Source organism: Mercenaria mercenaria, unplaced genomic scaffold (assembly GCF_021730395.1).
Source record: "Mercenaria mercenaria strain notata unplaced genomic scaffold, MADL_Memer_1 contig_1189, whole genome shotgun sequence".
NCBI classification, from domain to species: domain Eukaryota; kingdom Metazoa; phylum Mollusca; class Bivalvia; order Venerida; family Veneridae; genus Mercenaria; species Mercenaria mercenaria.
In genome coordinates, this window is record NW_026459170.1 from 1 (window position 1) to 18,816 (window position 18,816).

Sequence of the window (18,816 nt, forward strand, 5' to 3'; positions counted from 1 at the left end):
ACTCAATACACGGATTAACTTTGACAGATCAATAGGCTATTGTTAATGCATCCGTCCATAAGTCAACAGACGCTAGACATTATGACGACTTTAAAGGGATTAAATTTGACAGTTGAATACGCTATTGTTAACGCATCCGCTCTTAAATAAATACACGCCAGACATTGTGGCGACTTTAAAGGGATTAACTTTGACATGTTTACTTTTTATTGTCCGTCTATCCGGCCTTAAATCAACACACGCTAGACATTTTGACCATGATCACGTTTGATGCACCCATGACCTTATTTAAATATAGCTTATGAAGTCATTATGAAAAATAGGTCCGAGCATGCGCATTTAGGAATAATACGCTTATGATTGGAGTCATTTTGTCAGTAGACGCCAAGGAGCAAACATCGTTGACAGAAATGTAATACTTTATTTTCAGTTATAATGTACTTATTTTAAAGAATGTTTTATGTTTTAGTTTAAATGGAATAAATATTTCGTTTTAAATAATTATTTATTTGTGCATCAATATAGTTCTTATTTTTATATAAAATGTATAAATTCAATTAGTTTATGGATAAATCTATATGATATTTAAATATAATTCATATATCGTTCTTTTTAATTTCTCTGTAATTTAATTAGACATGTTAGAATTATTTTGTTTTAAAGTAGTTTATTTCTTTTTTCACTAATATTGTTAAACTATTATTTATTCGTTCTTTATTTACTAATATTGTTCGTTTTATTATCAAATGTATTTATTCATTAAGGTCATGGATAAATCTATATATTTTTTCATGGTATCTCCCCGTCTAGGGCTGAGCACCTGACCCTCAATGTGCGCGAACACGCCCTAGATAGGTATATAAGTCAGCTCTATATACTTCTGGGAGATATAAATAGCAGAGTGAAGTCATCCTTAAAATAGGAAGATGATGTCATTCTAAAAATAAAATTCAAAATGGCCGCCGCGCATGACGTCATTCTCACGCATGCGCAGTCGTGGCCCCAAACCGACGCCTATACTACTCAGTTCAACGTTGAACCAACAAAAGTAAAAACAATTCCGATAACAATGTAATGTGTTAATAGTAAAAATTGTTTTGATGAAATTAAGCAACTATTTACAATGAAAACTTTAGGAGTACATAACGCATATTATATAATATGCAAAAACATTTTTGATTTGTGTTGTTTAAGGTAATTCAAAGTAGCAATACATTGGTGCCTGAAACGTCACAGATGCAGGTATGTTTCTTATAGTTAATTCTAAAATAAGAAAAGTCGTTATCGTTTAATTTTTTTTTTGTTTTGTTTTGTTTTGGGTTTAACGCCGTTTTTCAACAGTATTTCAGTTATGTAACGGCGGGCAGTTAACCTAACCAGTGTTCCTGGATTCTGTACCAGTACAAACCTGTTCTCCACAAGTAACTGCCAAGTTCCCCACTTGAATCAGAGGTGGAGGACTAATGATTTCAGACACAATGTCGTTTATCAAATAGTCACGGAGAACATACGCCCCGCAGGAGGATCGAACTCACGACCCCGTGATCCGTAGACCAGCGCTCTACCTTATCGTTTAATAATAAGCCGGCATGTAATGAAACATTGTAAAATCCAGTTATTTTCGACATAATTTATAATGTTAAGAGGTAGACGTCGTACAAAATTTAAAATACTCAGTTCTTTTAATGTGAAATGTTAAATACTTCGACAAATATCATAACATATATAATTACTGTTATATTACAATTTGCCCTTTTACAAGAATATCAATAACATCCAGGTCAAAGAAATATTTGTCACGGTTTTGCTCTAACATTCAGTTACGTGAAGTAACCTGTGACTTGCAACATGACCAGAAGAAAATAATCATGGAGCTGCGAAAGTCAATCGAAGACAAGCTATCCGGTGAAATCGAGGCGGTATGCATTCATATACACATATCGAATATTCTTTATCCTAACTGAATAATTGATATTCATAGAGAGCAACAAATACATGTTGATTTATATTCTTACTGGGAACAAGATTTTACATTTTAAGAACTCGTTTAAATTAGCACTAGATAATAGCTGCTGCTGTCGAACGTTTACAATCCAAATGTAGTTCGTATCTGTAAAATATCCATCGTCACTGTTACATTAAGATTATGTACAGCGATCCCTATTAGAGTAGTTTCGCATTTATAACAAAATTTCGTCCTGTTATCCCATGCCAAACGAGAACCGTCCTGGTGAAAGACAGACTGGTGTGCAAAACGTGCCTTTGTCAGAGCATATAACAGCGCAGTTCATTAAAATTTTGAATCATGAGACTAGAGAACAACAAATACATGTTGATTTATATTGATACTGAGCACATGAATAAATAGTTAACCATTTTTATGCTTACTATTATACAGGTTCAGTGGTCAGCTACGTTTTATCAATTCATTTTTGTTAATTAGCTCGCCTGACCACAAAATGTTGTGTTCACTCGTCGTCCGGCGTCAGTCTGATAATCATTTCCTTTAGACATAATTTCCAATGGAACAATATGATAGACGTTAGTAAAACGTGAATTGAGTATCCAATGGATATACATGTATTTGGTTGCGCGTAGGAAGCACAATAGCTTAAAGAAAACACTCTTCAAACGCAATGTGTTTCTATAGCGCTGTTCAGACCTTTAGACAATTTCTCATAATGTTCTTTGGGAATCCTACAATTAAGACTGTTTAAATCATTCTGGTTCGTCAAAACCACAGCCGCTAGAAGGCGTGATCACTTTTTCCATCATCTTATACTTAGTAAGCACTTTAAATACTTCTTATCGTTAAACTATCAAATTTGTTAAAACTGATTCTTCAAAACCCGTGCCCACTAGAGAGCATGATACCTTACACATATTTGCATGTAGTGGGAACTTTAAAGAATCTTCTTATTGCAGACTGCTTGTTAGATTTTAAAATTATTGCACATAAATGATTATTTGCGTAACACATTACAAGTATTGGTAAAATTATTCCAGTAGAAAGTAGTAAATTGTCACTAGAGTTAAAATAATATTCAAATCACATCTCATCCTAAATCATCAATTTACTATATGATAATAAAATTCCACAGAAATGGTTTTGTGTGATTATGTACACATTCTTTAAAGCCGTCTTGATTTGTCACAAAACATGGCTTCTTGGGATGGTGCTAATTTTTCCCTATATAGCTTTTATAGGTAATTTTGTCCCTGGAAATCTGCAATTCAGATTACATTGTTATTTGATAAAATTGTTTCTAAGATGACTATCAAAGTTGGAACCTGTTTGCAAAGGAAACTCAGATGAGCAATTTAGAGCCGTCACCGTCCTCTTGTTTTACAATGTTCACGGTCTATGTTTTTTCAGTTTGTTACAGACACAATAGCAAGAGAAAATCATATCGACAATCTTAATCAGATTGCACTTATCAAATACATCGCGAAATGTGTAAGTATTTGTTGGGCTATGTGTCGACTGGAACCACCGGTATTTATAGGCTTTCCAGAAGTACAGGGTGACATGTTCCTTGATACCAATGTCTACAAACCATACACAAAGACTGGACAATTTGTCGACTATATTGTATGGCCAGTTCTATATCTACACGAGAATGGACCAGTTTTGAGCAAGGGAGTTGCTCAAGGACGAGAATAATCCACATGCAAAATTATGTGTACATGTTTAAGCTAATGCAAATAAGTTTAAGACAATGACATATGTAGGGCAATGTGCTCATCTGAGAACAGAAGTGCTTTCTTATATGAAGTATCTGAAACTTTATTAGAGTAATTACTCACTCCAAACATGTTATTGACGTGTACATAAATGAATCATTACAACAGAAATATTTGTAACATTACTCATAATTTAATTCTGTTTTTCATTTTTTCCATTTTTTTTTCAAAACGCGTGTTATGTAATTAAAAGTCTGTTGCTTTTCGAAAGTCGTAGCCAAGCCTGCAACAAACACAGAAGAGCATCTTTGACTGCTAAAGAGTCCATCCTACAATGGGATTTAGTCGCGGTAATAAACAGAAGGTCTGAAAAAATTATGGTTGATGTTGGAAAGCTTCCCTACCCCTAGCATCGCAGTTTCATGCAAAAGTATGCGTATGACATAGCAGTCACTAGTTTCTTAATATTCCTGAATAACGTAGACCTCTTACCAACTTTTAAATGATTGGTGATAGGAAGTGGCAGGACCACTCGGTTGAAAGATATAATGTTGTGTTATTCTAGTACCGGACGGTCAACAATTGAATGTTGTTATCAGCCCAGCTTTGGTCCGAAATTATAAGAATCATTTGTATTTCCTTTTGATATATTCAAGAATTTTAAAAATTTTGATAATTGAATTATCGCAGTCATGGATATCTTTACCAGCGCCCTTCTAAGAATGAACATATTGAAATTATCATGCACGATCTGTATAACAAATGTAATTATTTAATCTTGGAATGTTACATATAAACAATAGCTATTGTCTTTATGATGCCATACTGATCTCTGTATAACTGTATGTTACTTTAAAGAACTGTTATGTGTTAATTCGAGTATATGGGATACACTTTTATTTCGGACCCTGTAAAGGTGGTAATGAATAGTTTCGGAGTGATAAACTGAACACAGTGAATAGTTTGTAAGGACCAATTATATTGATGTGAATAAATAACAAATGTCAAAAAGAAAACATAAAAAAATGTATGTAATGCAACTTATTATGTGATATAAAACAATGTTTTCTGTCTTTCCTCTCCTTATTTCTAGAGCAGAAAATATTTCTTATTTACAATTTCGTCAAAATGTTGATCCGATTTATTGATAAGGGGGGTTACTCTGTAAGTCAAGTTTTCTATTTCTGATCTAAGCATGACCTACTTACCTATCTCATTTTCTATTAATAGAACACAATGCAGATATACCATACTGCAACGCGTGAATTGCGGACAAGTGAGCATTCATGTGTTTTACAATAACCTTTCAGTAAACTTCGAAGAGAATATTAAAAAAATAAAAATACGGAAAATTACACTTTGCCTGCATAAAATTCCTTGAAAAAAAACGTATTAACAATTTAAATAAAGGAATCAATAAGCATATATATGTTGAAATGAACGAAGGAAGTGCCGCTGTTAACTTATAATTAACCTTTTGTCTTATTTTCTTTGTTGATAGGTACAGTAATGTAATTTCAGAATGCACACATTTTTGCAGTGCAGATTCCTATTTCTATTTGTTGTTGGTTTTTTTTTTTTTTTTTTTTTTTTTTTTTTTGTTTTTTTTTTTTGCTTATGTATCATATACCCTTTGTTTACAGATATTTACTGTCAACCAAGGTGTGCAATAAAGAGCTATCATTTGGCTGAATTTGTCAGTGACAAGTTAATTCTTCTTTAAATGCGTTTAGATCGAAATATCAAAAGCCATGGGACCATAACTTATCAAAGCATCAGTGACTTTCAAATAGATTTCCTTTATGAATTCATATTTTTTCATTGATTTTATATGACTAGTCAGTTGCTCTGGTTGTATATCTTGTTACTTGTTTCTTTTTCTTTTTTTTAACTTTTATAGATAGTTTGTTTTTGTATCTGTCCATTCCTGACTTAAAAAAACATTTTCATTAAAACATTTTCTACACTTTGGCAGTGGGTTATTATGCTTGCTAAATTTCTTGTAATCTAGACACTGACATATTCCTAGTAACTTTACGGTAAAGGTAAGTTTTATTTACCATCGCTTGGTGAAACAATTAACATAAGCTCTATAGAGCTTTTCTGCGACCCTATATTAAAAACAGTTAAAACCAATTATACCTCACCCTTATCAATTTGCTGGTACCCATTCACAGCTGGGTCGACTGAGGCAATCGTGGTAAAGTGCCTTGCCCAAGGACACACCGAACTGGGAGTAGCCAGGGTTCGAACCCTCACCTCCGTAGGAAGGCGTCTTAGCTCTCTCGACCAATGCGTCCAACGAGGACTTCTAGTTAATCATTTGTCCGAAAAAAAATGAATTCTATGATATTCCAAAAGTATGTAAGAAAGATTCATGCTTTGTGAATAGGGGCAATATATAGATTATTCATGTTACATCATTCTTTTCTTGGACAAAATTTTTGGTTGTTTTGGCAACGGAAACAGTAAAATGCTGTGTATAATCTGCATTCTGGAATCTATAATGTAGGTGACTAAGGTCATTGAAACTTCATCAGTGAATAGAAAACACTCATTACATTACATGATAATAAAAATAATGGTTTCTGTGAACCACAACTTTGAAATAATTATCTTTTAACATTTCCTCATTTCCCAACAAACTGCATTTCTGTGAAACTTCATACACGCTCCTGCATATAAAATTTTTTCACTGACCTTAGTGAAATAATTACTTTAAAGACACTGATTCTGGTATGCCAGGTATGTGGCCTATGGGAATGATAAGGTCTGCGTATTGGCGGTAAGGGCCAATACACAAGGCTGGACCATTGATGGACTTGCTTCTGTTTATCATAATAAGCTACTGTATAGCTACTGTGCAGTACATAAATTACAGGTGATATTTCTCACCTTCATAGCAAATCAGTTCTCACCTTTATAACAAGTTTAGAAACCTTGATTGAATTAGGGCTAAATAAACAAAGTGATAAGATACAACAGTGTTTTTCTTTTCCATATTTTCAATAATCAAGTTTTTTAATAATTAAATTTCATCATTGCTATTTTTTTTTAATCAAATAGCTTTTAGAAATAATAAATTATGTGTATTTTGAACAATGATATCTCTTTATTGCTGGATTTTATTATACATAAAAGAATCGTTATTTAGACAACACAAGGAGAATTATGCATTTTTAATATATAAAATAGTAGTATTAGAAATGGGGTAGCGAGCTCAATTCTGACCCAAATTAATTTTAACCCTTGACCTAAACCGACCAATGCTGACCAATTTCAACAAATTTAAAACAAATTTTAACAAATTATTGTTAAAACCTATAGTAAAATATGATTAAACACTTCCACCAAATATTTGCCAAAATCCTGCAAGTGGCAGCAATATGGCAGCCCCTGCCAATTGAAAAAACTTTTGGAGACTTTTGGAAACACAAATTAACCCAATAAAAAAGTCTGCCTTTTTCTGCCAAGTGCAGCAATGTGACAATGTTCCCCCAACTTGGAAACTTTTGGCAACTTTTGGCGATTATTTTTATTGATAAAATGTAACTTATTGATCTTATTTTCAATTAGTAAGTTATTTTAGGGTCACATAGTAATTAAATGAAGTTTTAAAAAATTTTTATTTAAGCTTTAATTAAAAAGTTTGCTTAATCGGCCGCCATCCGGTTGATTCTCCGATATGTAGAATCAATGAAACCCATTCTTATAAGTGAAAAGTTATTTCTGTAGATTTTTAATCGTCAAAGGATGAATGTAAAACATTGTCCTTTGTTAAAAAATTTTTAATTTTTTTTTCTTATACTTAGTATTAATGCAGTGTCAAAGCCTAGCTGCCTCAGTGTTTTAAATTTATTTTTTGTAAATTTTCCCAAAAAAATAGATCTTCAATACCATCCCAAAACCCTACTTCCCCCCCAAAAATAAAAAAAAGTGATTTTGGGTTTTTTAATGGGTTTATCTGGTCCCCTAGGGGCCTGGCCCCCGTTAATAAAATTTTAATATCTTTATAAAATTTCCCGGTTTTTGGGGCTATAAAACACCCTAAAAGTCCATCTAAATCATTTTATATTCTTAGTTTGGTTTAAAAAAACTTTATAATCTACGAAAATTTCCAGGTCTTAATTGAAAAATTTTTAAAATGCCCAGACCCCCCAGATCTTCTATGTTGAATTACCCAAGCCCTGAGGGTTAAAATATTTTTTTCATTTTACGAAATAAAAAAAAACTTTTATTATAGTATTCAAAGAGAAACATTCATGTTTTCTTTTTTTTTTTTTCTTTTTTCCCTGTCTTTCTTTTAAGTTTAAAATTTATTTCAGCAAATTTTCCCAATCGTTTTTTTTGTAGAAATTCAAAGCAATAAATTGTCAAAAAACGCCTTTTTTTCTAGCTAATTGGTTTCTGTTTAAGAAAACTTTTTTTACTTTTGTAATTTCTTGGGTATTAGGGTAATTTTCCGAATTGCGGTTTTTAGTTTTAGTTTGGCAGAAATTACTTGGGTATTACAGTGATGTTTCCCCTTTGTTTAGCGTTTTCAACACGGGCCCAAATATTGTTTTTTTTTTAAATTTGATCATTTAAATTCATTAAAAATTTTCTTTTTTTTTTTTTTGTAATATTCTTAATTGCATATTTTAAATTGTGCGGTTTCAACTACTAACCCAAATTTTCAAATTTTGTTTTTTAAATCATCTTTTTTTGAATAATTTCTTTTTTAAGTTATCTAATGCTGTACATGATCACCTCTTTGTAAAGCTGCCTTTTCCAAATTCAATTTATATTCTGAAAATTTTATTTAAAAATAATTCTAAAAAATTTTTGCTTTTTTCATTTTTCTTTTTAGTTTATTTATTTCTGTTTGATTTCTAACTATACATTTTTTTGAAACTTTTTCTCGCTTAAATAATCTTTTTTTTTAGTTTTTCTTTTTAATATATATCTTTTAATTCTTGAACTTGAGTAAAATAAAATGTTTAAATTAACCGAAATACTTTTTTTGTTGTCATCTGTCAAAAAGTTTTCTTAAGTTCTTTAATAAAAATCAGTATAGCTTTCATTTCTTTTTTAAATTTTTACCTTGAAATTTGTTTAAATTAATAATGAATTTTTTTTAAAAATCTTTTTTATTCTTAATTTTCTTTATTTCTTCTGTGTTTGTTTTATATTTTTTGATGTCTTAAGTTTATAGTATCTATTACCTTTAAATTTTTTTTATACCAAACCGCTTGAAACTGCATCGTTGGGTTTATCGGGTTTCCCTGGTTGATTTTTTTCATTACCTCCCCTTTCTAATGCCCGTTCATTGTGTTTCAATTTCCCTTTTTTCTGTGAAGATACGTTTCCTTTTCCCTTTTTTAAGTTTTTTAAATTTGCTTTTTGTAGATAACACTTAAATAAATATCAAATTTAACTTTACTTATCTGTAGGTTGATTAATTTGTTTTACATCATTAAAACTCCCATTATTAATTATTATATATACCAGTAAAGTTTTTCAAAAAAACCCCTTTGGTTTGTCAAATATAAGAAATCATTTTTTTGTTTTTGTTGCTTACAAAAGTATCACGTTATTTTTTGGTTCATCACAAACCCTATTATTTTCCCATTTTCCCCTTTTTCAAATAAAAAAAGTGAACTTTTAATGAATACCCTTTTGGTTTTTATGTAAGACGACTTAAATAAAAAACACAACATTTTTTTGGGGGCGTCCGAAAAAATATTTTGTTTTTTTTCATTTTGAATTTTTTATCTTCACATACAAAACATCAAATATTACTATTTTTGTTTTTTGATTAAAATTCCACGGTTTTAAATTTTGGTTGGGATCAGTGAATTTTCCCAAGTTTTTCTTTGGACAAATTTAAATCTTTTTTGCAATTTGTTTTTAATTTTTAATTTAATCTTGGATTTAGATTGTTCTAATTTTTTAGCATCAAGTAAAATTTTTATAATATAAAAGGGGTTTTCGAAGTAATGCTTTAAATGTTTTGTTTTTCCAGACCCAGAAGACCCCAATTAACTTCTAAAACATGAATCTGGCAAAAAAGGATAAAATTTGTTTAAAGTTATTGAATTTATCTTTTTTGTATCAAATTTGGAATTCCTTTATTAATATTACATTATTTTACATTATTTTACATTTTTTACATTTTTTTAAAATTATTTACATTATCTTCATTTTTAAATGCAATCAAAATTAATAAAATGATAAAAAGAAAAAAAAAAGTCGGACAAAGAGAAAATCTAGAGAAGAAATAATGAGAGAAAAAAAAAAAGCTACAAATGGGGATATGTATACTGAAATTTATAACCCCCAATTACTAAAAAAATAGAAAGTCAAAAAGAACAATTACAAGTCGTAAAAGCATTCCCGGGTAAAACACAATTAGCGCTACTATTTGAGAAATAAGACAAACAAAAAACCCCAGGGTGTCCAAGTTTTCCCAAAAAAAACCCCACCTTACAACCATTCCCCAAACCCATTCGAAACCCAACACGATTATTACCGCCGGAAGATACTAGGGGTTTGGAAGAAAACTTTTCCCCGAAAACCCCCGATTACAACCTTTAAAAAAAAGGTGGATGATACAACGGAGAACCGAAAAAAATTTCCTGAAATTGTTATGACAAGGCCGAAAGAAAAAAAATCCCAAGTTTAATCAACTTTTTAAAAAAATAAATTTAAAATTTGAAATTTTATTTTTTTTTACGCAGTAATCAAATCCAAAAAATATAAAGAAAAAAGCCCAAAAATCAATAGGTTTTACACGAATTTTTGTGAAGCTAAAGGGTCTGATAGTAGCAAATAAAGATAAAAAGTCCATATAAACGGAAAAAACAAAAAATTTAAAACATAAAAAAACGAACCAAAAAGACAAAAAGGGTTGATAATACTTTTTTTTAACCCTACATTTAGACAAGAGGCAAGGAATAAACTCAAAACCCCTTTAAAAGTTTCCCCAAATGGACAATTGGTTTTTTAATTATTAACTTAAATAAATTTAGGGGTAAAAATATTTAAAATTGCTAGGATAGAATAACGGGAAAAAGAAGTAAAAAAACACTAAAGTAATGATGTTTTTAAATTGATTTGATAATAAAAGATATCAAAAAGGAAAAAGCTTCAATTCTTTCAATAAAAATATTCAAAATTTTAAAAAAAGTAGGATTACCTATCAATAAAAGATCTATGAAATTTAAAAAAGAAATTGGGGGACAAGGTTTGACGTTGTCCATGAACCCAAAAAATTGGTTTATGATTGGAGTTAATTTGGGGTTTAAAATTAATGCGGAAAAATAAAATGAAAAACTAAAAAAAAGTATTGAATAATTGTAAACTTTTAAAAAATGATTTCTTTTACAAACAACATGAATTTTTTTTAAAAAAAAATTTTTTTTGAATTTATTTTTTTAATTAAAGTTTTTAATTATTATAAAGGCAAAAAATGTATTTTTAAGTTCTGAAACTTTTAAAGATAATAAAAAAAAACCGAGTGATTTTACAATCAGATTTAGTCGTTTTTTAATTTTAGATAAAATAAGACTTATGTTGTTGGTTTGGGATAGTATAACCTAGACCTATTCTTGCATAATATTAGTGTGAATAGAAAATAAAAGAATTCGTTTTCATAATGGTAGGTTGGGAAAGTTATTTTTTACAAAGGGTTTCTTAAAGTTACACAGTTTTTAAATAATTAATTGGGGAAACATTAAAAAAGTAATGATGATTTTAATTTAAAAAATCAGAATTGCTCCAATAATTTTGGGAATTTGTTTTAAAGTATTTTTAAAAAGATTTTGATTTAAAATTACAGAAAATTTTTTAAGTTGGTTTTGGGAAATATAAAAATTTTTCATAATGCTTGGTTTTGAGAAAAAAAAATTGGGAAAAATCTGAATGGGGAACTAAAACACCAATATAACTAACTCTGTGGTCAATTTATATTCATTGTGATTTTATTGTTAATCACTTGTGATGGTAATTTCTGATATTATTATTTTTAAGTACTGCAATTAAAAAAGGGCTTATCCTTTTACAAAAAACCAAAAAGATTTGGATTTCTGAAATTAAAAAATATAAAAAAAATTTAAATTAAATTAAAATACATGTATTTGGTAGAAAAATTTTTTTTAAGAGGTTAAAAAGTTTTACACAAATTTTAAAAAAAAATTTAAATTAAAAAAATTTTTAGTTTTATATAATGTAAAAGAAATTTATGACAAAATAAAGGAATTTTTTTATGTTGACCCCCACAGGAAAAAAAATTACGGGCAGGTATCTTTGACCTTTAAAAAATTGCTTTAAAGGGATTTGCGTCTCAATTAGCAAGCGGAAAAAAAAGCTTTTGGGAAACAGCAGGAAAAGCAGCATTTGAAAGTGGAACAAAAAAGGTTGGACCGAATTTGGGAATTTAGCGCAGCTAAAATTTTAAAAACTTAAAAAGAAACCTGCTCCCAGTTGGAAATTTTTTTGCAAAGGAATTAAAAGAAAAAAAAACAGAAAAAAAAAAAATAATAAGTAATGGGGAGGTTTTCAAATGAGAAAAATAAAATATTGTCAGGTCGGGGACTTTTAGCTCATCGGGAAAATTCAGCTCAACAAAAACTATTAACAAAAAAAATTTATAAAAAATAAAAAAAAAAAACAAAAAGGTTTTAACTTTAATAAAAAAATAAAATAAAAACTAAAAAAAAAAAATAAAAATAATTTTTAAATATATCATTTTTAAAACAAAAAAATATTGCGAAAGATATGAATAACCCCCTATTCAATTAGATACACCATTATATCGTTTTGGGGAAAAAATTTGTTAGCAAAAAAAAAAAGGAAAACACTTTACAATTAATGAAGGTTCAAATTTTGTTGGGTTTTAAAAAATGGTTTTTTTAAGTAATTTTTAAAAGTAAATAAGTTTGCGTGGTGTAGTATGGGACCCAATCGCTAATTAAAATGCAGTTTAAATTTTTTGATCATTAGGGGTTAAAAAAAATGGAAAAATTGTTTAGATTGTAAAAAATTTTACAAAGTAATAAATGAAAGATTTTGGGTTGAACATTGAAGATTTTGTAAAATCACTGGAACAAAGAATTTATCTATTTAGTACTACTGACTGCTGCGCTGAGAAAATTGGGGGTTTCTATTAAAAAGGGATTTAATAAAAGAAAAAAAATGGGTAAATCTAAGATTCCTTTAAATAATTATTTTTTTTTTCGGGTTTAGAAACTAATATTTTACCCCCAGTAAAATTTCAAATAACACTGCGGAAGTGAGGGGAAAATTAAAATTTTTGAGAAAAAGCTGCTGATCCGGTAGGGAATTGAACAAAATTAATTATGGGTTTCCCCCGTTTAATTTTCAATAAATTTTGGGTTTGTTAATTACTACTAAAAAGATTTAAAAAAGCAAATGGCATACCTTAGGGAAAGGGTGACACAATCAACTGATACACAAAGATTAATCAATTTTTAGAATAACGGGGTGAACAAAACCAAACTTATTTGTTTTTTTAAACGCCCTGATAAAAGAAAATCAAGAAATAAATCCACTTTTTATTAGATACTTTTAAAATTTAAATTTGCAGAAGGTGATGCTTGTACTTGAGTTTTGTCGTCTTGAAGTGGTAAGGTTTTTATCCAGAACGAATACACAAGTAAATCAAGAATATATGTGATGTAATAATTATTTTTATAAACAAAAAAAAACTACTGGAATCCTTAAATTAAATTTAAAATAGTTTTTTTTGGGATTTATTCTTTTTAATTGGAATTAAAAAGGAAGTAAACAGATGATCCTAAGCAGTTTACATTAACAAAAATTTAAATACATTCCCCCACTCAAGTTTCGTTTTTACGCAAATTGTTTGTATAAGAACAGTTGAAAAAAATACTATTGGAAAATGAACTTGTTTTTGTTTAAATAAAAAAAAATTTAAAAATTAAAATAAAAAAAAGTATAAAAGTCATAAAATTTATATTAAATATAAAAATTTAAAACCTTTACAGATGGACAAAAGAAAAAATTTACCCCCAGCCTCAACAACAAAACCCCAAAATTTAATTTTGAAAAAACTAACAATTAGGGGAAATTCCCCTTTCTTTTAAAAAAAACACAAATTATAAAAAAAAAAAAGCGTGAAAATAAAAGGATTAAAAAATTACAATTTTAAAGAAACAAATGTCCGTCAAAGGTCAAAATGGTGGTTTTTTGGGAGCTTTGGTGGTTTGTTGGGGAAAAACAATTTCTTCCAATGGCAAGAAAAAAATAGCCCCAAAAAAATTTACCCCCTCTGGGCTTTGGAGCCTTTCTGGACTAGTCGTACTGGTGTTAGAAAAATCGGGAAATGGTATTTTTTCGTAGAAGATAAAAGAAATATGATATCACCAATCTTACCCCTAATCAAAAAAAAGCAATTAGTAGGATCGGAGTGTTTAAATTTAACACAAAAAAAAAAAAGACGGGGGGTTTTTGGGTATTTGGCTGCTGTCTGGAATACCTTTGATTACATCTTTTTTAAGGGGGAAAGGATTACAGATTGATTCCAACGGAGACCTTACAGACAAATTTCCTTAGTAAAAAAAAAAAAAAAAATTTATAAAAAAACCTTTTTCTAATTTTGAATTGAAAAATGGGAAAAACAGTCAAAAATTAAAAACTTTGGGGTGTATTTGTAGAAAAAAATTTCCAAAATTAAAAAGGAAAAGGTTTGAATGGGGAAATTTAAATTTGGACATCTGTTGTCCTGGAACACATTGGGTTTTTTATTTAAAAATAAAATGTACTTGACCCATTTGGACTTCCTCCACCAAAAAGAAGTTTTTTCATTTTACCAAAGAAAAATCAACAATTTTAATATAAAAGACAAACAAGTATGCTTTGGGGATATTATTGTTTTTTTTCATTAAAATGTTACAAGTAAAGTACCGTTGTTATTTATTGTATAAAAAAACAAAAAATTATTTAAAGAGTAAATGAACAAATGTTTTTAAAAATTTTTTTAATAAAAAAGGACTTTATTTAACTGGGAAAAATTAATATATGGGAATATTTAATAATATAAATGAAAAAGTAAATAAAAAAGAAAGACAAAAAATTAAGGAAACCTCCTTTTTTTTTAACATGTTAACCCAAAATACCGAGGTGGATTATTTCAATGGAAACGTAAATGTACCCCCCCCCCCCCCCCCGGTTTAGTTCAAAATGGTAAAAATGTAACAATTATTTTTAATTTCATCTTAATTATTTTTGTTGATCAAATAAATTTAAAAAAGGAAAGCTAAATTACAATTAAAAAATAAAAGAAAATGTTTAAATTTTTCAAAGTTTTCGATGAAAAAAAACAAAAAAATGAAACTTTTCTAATTTTAAATTTTGCTAAAAATTTAAAATAAATGATGTTTTTTTATTAATTTTTTAAACGTTAAAAATATTCAGTTAAACTTTTTGGGTTCTAAAATTTAAAAAAAAACTTTAATAAAAACTTTAAAAAAACTTTAATTAATTTAAGAATAAGCAAATGTATCAATACCCTTTTCAAGAATTATCTTTTATCACAAATATAAAGATGTTTTATTTATAACAAACTGAAAGTTGTGTTTATCAGACGAATAACTTTAAAGGGGGATTACTTTGGGTTGAATTAACAAGGTTTTTGTAATTTTTATAACTATTGTTTTTTAAAACAGTTTTTTTAAACCTTTTTTTTTTTTAAGTTAAATTCATTTTCTAATAAATAGAATACATTTTACTTCTTTAAACCGACAAATTCAACAATTACTACACCCGCAAATTATCTTTAAATTTTTTAATTACTTTTTTTTTATTATCGAAATAAAATTTTGAGTTGTTTCGTAATCCTATTTTTCAAATAAACTTTGTCCTTTTAAAAGCTTTATTGATCTTTGGGTTTTTATTTCATAACTAATGAATCGTGTCAGTAAACAAAAATTTACAAATTTCCCCCTACTTTTCCCTTTTGTAATTTAATGAAAAAACATAAAATAATTTGATAAACCCGAATGACCCTTCCAACATAACAAGGGCTGAATAAAAAACTTTTTTTTATTTTTGAAAACCAAAAAAATTAGAGTTAAACATCGTTGAACTAACAAAAGAAGGTTTGGCTATGTATTTAATAAATTTTTTTCATGAGTTAATTTAAAATTAACCCCCTTGCGTAAATCCCTGTCTTACCGAATACGAAATTGTCTTTAAATTTTAAAAAAAATCCTTTTCAAAAGAATTTTTTTTTGATCTTTTTTTTGGATTAAAAAAATATCTTTTTTAACCAAGGACTTTCGTCAAAAGTTAATATTTTTGTATTTTTGTTACTTTTAACCCTAATTGTGTATATAGTTTAAGATTTTTATAATGAACTACAAATTTTTTTTTTTCTTTTAAATTGGGAAACCCAAATTCTTTACATTACTTTTTTCCATTTCAAATTCTGTTTTTAAAAATTTTTTTCTATAATAGAAAAACCCCTTGATTTGGTATTTTAATTTTTTTTAGGGGGCAAAGGATAAACATTGGGGTTTATGAATTCTTTTGGATATTTAAGTACATTTTCTATAAAGTTACTTTTACCTTTGAATTAATTTCTTAAATATTTTTCGGAAAATAAATTTTTAAAATTTCCGAGGGTAAAAGGGTTTAAAAACCCCAACCCTAAAGGTTATTGGGGTCAAGGACATAATGTATTTGCTTTCAAGTTTGGATCATAATCTTCAATTTTTTGTTTGCTTTTCTATATTGTTTTGAAATAATTTTTCCCCCTCTCAGTCCCCTTTTTAATAAAAAAATACATTTAAAATCAGCATTAAATTAATTAATTCCCGTCATTTTTTTAAAATTTCATCCCAAGCTAAACCAGGTATAAATAATGACAAGGATCTAATTTGTAGTATCCAAACATGTTTTCTAAAATTTTCGAATACATCAGTAAAAGTATACGTCGTTTTTAAAAATAGATCAGTTTCTCCCAGTTTTTTTTTTAAATTTTTTCCCGATATCTTTTGCATGTTTCATATTCGTTGTCAATTTTGTGTTTTTATTTAAAATTGAAAAAACTCTCTTTTAAAAGGGAAACTGTTTCTTTGAATTTTTTAAATGAATCATGTAATCATATGGTAAAAACCTTTTTTCTTTAATAATTTAAAATTTTTTACAATCAAATTTTGAGATAAAAAATTTTTAATTTGGAATATTTTTTTTCTAGGTTATCCAATGATTTAGACATAAAAGGAATGAATCAATAAAGACCAAGTCGAAATCTAAATGCCATTTCTTTCCATATTGTTAGGATAACATTTAATTTTTTTTTTTTGAATTCCCTATTTGTTGCATAATAAAATGACCCTCAAAAACTCTTAATTTTTAAAAATAACAGGAATTTTAGTGTTATTTAAAAAATTAAAATACTTCTGAGTGGAGCACTTCCCAAATTTTTTGTTATATGACAATGGTCTCGAACAGGATTTTCTTTTCCCTTTTTTCTTTTTCACAAAAATGACAAAACTTTTGTTTTTTTTTTTCGGTTTGAATCATTTTTAGACATTTTTTATTCTTTTTTGAAATGTTCTTTAAATATTTTTACAATTCCCCTTCCCAAGCATTTTTTTCAAAAAAACTTTTAAATGCATTAGGACCCCTTTTAAATCTGGGTTGGTTTGTATATTATCGTCATAAAACAAAAAACTTTTTTAAACCGTAACCACAATCTATATGTTTTTTATATGGTTAGTAAATGAAGATTCGTTGTTTAAGCAGTTAAAACTTTTTTTTGTTATTGATTCAAAAACCATAAATACAAAAGGTCTGCTAAAACCTTTTTGATAATTTTTTAAAATTTTACTTTACTTCCCTTTTTGGGATTTTTTTCGCCTTGGGTACCATTAATAGCAAACTTTTTAAAAATGTTCTTTTAAATTCTTTTTTGTGAAAAATTCTGTAGCTGATTTACAAAATGTTTTTTTTTTTTTATGTTTGGTTTTGTTTAAACATTTAAAACATTAAAGTTTTTTTTCCAAACATAATGTTGGCTACAGTTTTGAGGGTTCAGCATATCAGTTATTTTTTCATTTTTTTTCATTTAAAAAGCAAATGTCAAGTGTTCTTCGTATTTATATTTTGATATGTACAATGGATAAATACTTTTTCTTCAAAACCCAAAAATATTAAATGATATTTCAAATTTTAAAAAATTCTATTTTAGGTATTTGATTTTTTGTAACAGGAAATTTTAAATTCCCGATAACAAGAAACGTTTATATGTTTTTTATAAATTTTAAAAATCTTTCGAATGCTTTGTTACAGGAAAATTTTTAAACAAATGAAACCCCTCTAAAACTTTTGTTATCCATTTTTTATATTTTTTTTAAACCCTTTTTATGGAATTTTTTTTTTGATTTGGTAATTCTAAAAAACTTGAAGCGCCATGGCAATTATATCTATTTATTAAAATGGCATCAACAACTATTCTCCCCCCACTTCCCCCAGAAACCAATTTCCATTCTGTTTAATTTCTCAAAAACTTGATGTAAATTTTTTTTATTTCGTTTGGTTAAAATTTTTAAAACCTTTGATTGAAAATAAGCTGAATTTTTAAAATTTTATCGTTTTATCCCTTTTTTCAAAAAATTTTTTTAAAAACAAGGGGGGGGGGGGGGGGGGGGGGGGGTTTATATTAAAATAATTGATTCTTTGGATCGTGTCATATGTAATTTTAATTTCAAATTTCTTATAAATTTTTTTGAAATCTTCGATTTCCATCTATTATTTTAAATTTTGAAAAAAAAATCACTAAGGAAAAAAGATTAAAAAAATAATTTAAAAAAATAAAAAAAAATAAAAAAATAAATAAAATTTTAAATTTCTTTAAGATGAATTAAAATATTTAAATTTTTTATTTTTTCCGCTGGTTTTTGATATTCCACTTTTAACTTGGTTTTTTTCCTTTGCGCACATTGTTATTAACCCTGAAATTAAAATTTAAGGTCTTTGGATGCGCATAAGTGCTTTTATTGTTTTTCCTTCATTGTGTCACAAAACGGTTGCAAAACTTTTTGGGTTATTTTTGAAAATTATTTTTGGGCTGGGAAAAAATAAACTTTCGCATTTTCTTCTTCAGTA

The 18,816-nt window shown here is 27.9% G+C and overlaps 1 protein-coding gene across 1 annotated transcript; it reads left to right on the forward strand.

The window, feature by feature from the left end:
* Positions 1-1,194: 1,194 nt before the first annotated feature.
* On the forward strand, positions 1,195-5,655 carry LOC128551507 (uncharacterized; the record flags this gene model as incomplete). The annotated part of the gene is given in 3 exon segments (XM_053532395.1): positions 1,195-1,242; positions 1,821-1,919; positions 3,377-5,655. Coding segments are annotated over 3 exon segments (435 nt in total), but the record flags the coding sequence as incomplete, so codon positions are not given.
* Positions 5,656-18,816: the final 13,161 nt, after the last annotated feature.